This window comes from Stegostoma tigrinum, chromosome 49 (assembly GCF_030684315.1).
Source record: "Stegostoma tigrinum isolate sSteTig4 chromosome 49, sSteTig4.hap1, whole genome shotgun sequence".
Classification (NCBI taxonomy): domain Eukaryota; kingdom Metazoa; phylum Chordata; class Chondrichthyes; order Orectolobiformes; family Stegostomatidae; genus Stegostoma; species Stegostoma tigrinum.
The window spans coordinates 1,514,652-1,518,921 of NC_081402.1; the positions used below are offsets into that span (position 1 = coordinate 1,514,652).

General features: G+C 51.2%; 1 protein-coding gene across 1 annotated transcript; it reads right to left on the reverse strand.

Moving 5' to 3' along the window:
* Window positions 1–878: 878 nt before the first annotated feature.
* Window positions 879–4,048, reverse strand: LOC125450081 (collagen alpha-2(VIII) chain-like). Its single transcript, XM_048526052.2, has 4 exons — window positions 3,820–4,048; window positions 3,642–3,707; window positions 2,528–2,600; window positions 879–1,539 (listed from the first exon to the last, which is right to left on the reverse strand). Exons 1-4 carry the CDS (start codon window positions 3,835–3,837, stop codon window positions 1,136–1,138), a joined length of 561 nt encoding a protein of 186 aa, XP_048382009.1. The 5' UTR covers window positions 3,838–4,048; the 3' UTR covers window positions 879–1,135.
* Window positions 4,049–4,270: the final 222 nt, after the last annotated feature.

Here is a 4,270-nt window from a genome sequence, read left to right on the forward strand (position 1 = left end):
GGAACACTTAATTAGTAATGGGTACTGTATCTATTATTAGATGTAATTTTCCAATCCTTATGTAATTGTAAACTCACATTTGTTTTGTTTGTGTTTTATCTATAGTGTCTAAATAAATCGTGTTTTGCTTAAAGTCGCGTGTTTTGAGCTCCGAATCACTCAATTCATGTCCAACTTCAAAATAAGGAAAATCTTGGACCCAGGCTACTCTTTCAAAATATTTGGAGGGGTCGGTTCTAGTCCTTGACAAAATAAAACAGAGATGAGTTAAAGTGATCGTCTCACAGAGTTCTGAGCATTTGGGGGTGTCACCCGGAACAGATTCAGGAAGCAGGCTTCTTGGCTATTTTAAAGGAGGAGATAGTTAGATAGTTGCGGGGCGAGGAGTTGTCAGGTTCCTGGATCAGGCAGGAATGCCATTTGTTGCTGTTCCAATCCGATCGTCTTTTTATTTTTCTTTATGCATTTACCTGGCGATGGTGTCGCTGCCCGGCCCGCTATTTATTGCCCGTCCCTAATTGCCCAGAGGGCAGTTCAGAGTCAACCACATCGTTGTGGTCTGGAGCCACATGTAGACCAGGTAAGGATGGCAGTTTCCTTCCCTAAAGGACCAAATGTGTTTTTCCTGACTATCAGCAGCGGCCATCATAAGACGCTTAATTCCAGGTATTTATTGGATTCAAATTCCAGTACCTGATGTTGCGGGGTTCGAACCAAGGTCCCCAGCAGCCTCTAGATTAACGGTCCACTAGGATAAATACCACTAGGTCTGCCCTCCCGAGGGAGTGAACGCCCTCCTCCTGCCCTGACCACACACGTGTCTTGCAGCATGTAACACCAGCTCAGACTCTGCAGTGGAAAAGAAAGTCACAGATGGATGCAATGCAGTTTCCTTTATTCGTGAAGCAGAGTGAAATGCAAATTAAAGTTCTTGGTCCCACTTCATTACTGTTTGTGCACACAGAACCTGCACTCTGCCACCAGAGAGAGCCAGCCAGACCTGTTCAGTGAGGGAGAGAGTGAAGCCCAAATGCCAGGAGGGGATTGTCACAGTGAGGAGAGAAACCAGAACGGTGGTGCCGGTGGGGGAAGAGAGAGTGCGTGCGTTACGCCTCAAGGGCAGGGCGGGAGTGGATTAATCGGAGACCCGGTATCCCTGAAAGCTCAGGGAGGCTTGCTGTCTCAGCACGGTCCCTTTCTCGAGCTTTACCCACACGGCGTCCCCCTCAGCGAGGAGAACGAGCTCAGTGCGCTCAGCAGACTGCGTGCTGCCCTGAGAGAGGTCACTGTAGATGGAGCTGGCCTTGACGTTGTTCCGCACGAGGGTGACGGCCGTCTCCACTCCCCGTGCCGGCAGCGAGGTGTAGACGAAGGAGTAGACACCAGCAATGGGGCAGGTGAATATCCCCGTGGTGCTGTTGTAGCCCTCCTCTCTGTTCAGAGAGACCTGGTCGAATACGAAGACAGCATCTGGTGTATTGATGCTGTTGCCCTCCGAGTAGGACACAGAGAAGAGAGCAGCATGGTGGTCATGAGCTTCTGGAAGAGGGAGAGGGGAAGAGACCATGTGAGCTCCTAAATATCAATTGTTAGATGCCTGCAGCACAGAAAACGGCCCTTCATCCCATGCTGGTCAATTACAACCCCCAAACTATTCTAATCCCATTTCCCTGCACCAGCTCCTGTCTGCCACAAGTGCATGCCTAAATATTTCTTCAATGCTTTTTTTATAGAATCTCTTTTTATGTAGAATTTTTATAGAATTTTTCATATAGATATTTTATATAGAATCTCCACAGTGTGGAAACTGGCCATTCAGCCCATCGGTGGGGGACGGGGAAGGGAGCTCAGAAATAAATAGAGGAGGGCTGGAGCTGGGGAAGGTGGATGGGATGGTAACGGGTAAGTGCAGCAGTAAGGATTGGTCAGTGAGGTGGGAGGAGAGGATAGGTAGGAGCGAAGGTGGACTGGTGCTGTCAGGTCGAGGAGGCATGGATGAGAGGGCGGGGTGGACATGGGGTGAGGCCGGCGGTGGGAAGGTTTTGAAACTGGTAAAATCATAGGGCCCTGGGCTCCTGAGGCAGAATACCATCTCACTGATCACTGCCGCCCTGCGCTCATGATCACCATTCCACCTACCGTCCCCAGCCGCACCCCTCCTCTCTCTAGTTATTTCTGAGCTCCCGTCCCCCTCCCCCATTTCCGAAGAAGGGCCCCGATCTGAAATATCAGCTTTCCTCCTCCTCCGATGCATACTGCGTTCCTCCAGCTCCCACACTGCGTTCTCTCTCACCCCAGCATCTGCAGTTCGTGCTGTCACTGAGTGAGTTATAACCCCCTCTGCGAAGCCCCATTTCTGAAAGAGGGCCCTGACCCGAAATGTCAACTTTCCTGCTCCTATGATACGGCCGGGGCATGCTGCATTCCTCCAGCGCCACGCTGTATTATCCTTAAAATGGTTTGTTCACTGACTTCGATGTCCAAAGGAACAACTTATTGTCGAGACATACGACATTCTTTAACTCACCATCATGTTCGTGACTTTCCAGGGCAGCTACTCTATCCTCCAGAGACTGCAAAACCGTTGCATAGTCCAATGCCTACAGCAAGAGAAAAAGAGCAAAAAACGTGGAGAAAATGTTTTCCAACATTTGGTTCGAAACCAGGTGGGGGATTCGATGCAGAGTCAAGCTCCCCCTCAGCTGTTCCCCCCACCCCATCAAACACTCCCAGGGACAGGAGGTTAGATACAGAGTAAAGCTCCCTCTACAGTGTCCCCCCAACAAACACTCCCAGGGACAGGGGGTTAGATACAGAGTAAAGCTTCCTCTACACTGTACCCCCATCAAACACTTCCAGGGACAGGGGGTTAGATACAGATTAAAGCTTCCTCTACACTGTTCCCCCATCAAACACTCCCAGGGACAGGGGGTTACATACAGAGTAAAACTCCCTCTGCACCGTCCCCTCCCCCATCCAACACTCCCAGGGACAGGGGGTTACATACAGAGTAAAGCTCTCTCTCCAGTGTCCCACCCCATCAAACACTCGTAGGACAGGATGGAGTTAGAGAGTAAAGCTTCCTCTACACTGTCCCCTCCCATCAAACATCCCCAGGACAGGACAGCACAGGGTTAGATACAGAGTAAAGCTCTCCCTCCACTGACCCGCGCCCCCCACCCCCTCCACCTCCACCTTCATCAAACACTCTCAGGGGCAGGGACAGCACAGGGTTAGATACAGTAAAGCTGATTCTGCACTGTCTCCCCCCCCCCCCCCCCACCCCGCCCCGACCTCCATCAAACACTCTCAGGGACAGGGACAGCACAGGGTTAGATACAGAGTAAAGCTGATTCTGCACTGTCTCCCCCCCGCCCCGCCCCGACCTCCATCATACACTCTCAGGGGCAGGGACAGCACAGGGTTAGATACAGAGTAAAGCTCTCCCTCCACTGACCCGCGCCCCCCCCCCCCACCCCTTCCACCCCCACCTTCATCAAACACTCTCAGGGACAGGGACAGCACAGGGTTAGATACAGAGTAAAGCTGATTCTGCAACGTGAAGATCCTTTTATACTCGGTGCCTGCTTGTGTTTTCCAGGTGATTAGGTGAAGGGGTGAATCTGCTTAGTTAAAATTACCTTCATGTAGCCCCAGGCAGTCGAGTACATGCGGAATTGACTGATGCTGATGATCAGCAGGATCCCCTGTGGGGAAGAAGAGAGAAATCAGAACGGGACACGAAAACTTCGCCCCCGGGAAGGGCCGGTTGAATAGTTTCGAGGAGCTGAATCCTCTTTCTGTGATGAGGGAACTCACTTTCCCACAGGTGAGCATGTCGCTGGCTGAGAACCCCTCTGTCTCTGTCTCTCTCTCTCTCTCTGTGCACTGCCTCTGTCCCTGTCTCGATTCTGTCTCTACCTCAGATGCATCTGAGCCTTTTTGTGAAAGTTTGCGGGGGGCGGGGGAAGGAGGAGTCTCAAAATTTGTTGGTTCATGCTTTCTGCTATCCGATCCTACCCCATCATCATCATCGTCCAATCTTCCCCAGGCTGGTCCCAGTGCCAAAAACATTGAGTTCTTATTTCCACAACTAATATCTAATTACCGAAACAATGAAGGCTGCTCTACAACCCCAACACATAGGGAGCTCAACACAATTCAGAACAAAGTAGCCCATTGGATTGGAACCACATCCACGCACTCCCTCAACCTCCAGAGCTAGCCACAGCAGTGTGTACTATCGACAAGCCTGCACTGCGGAAACCCT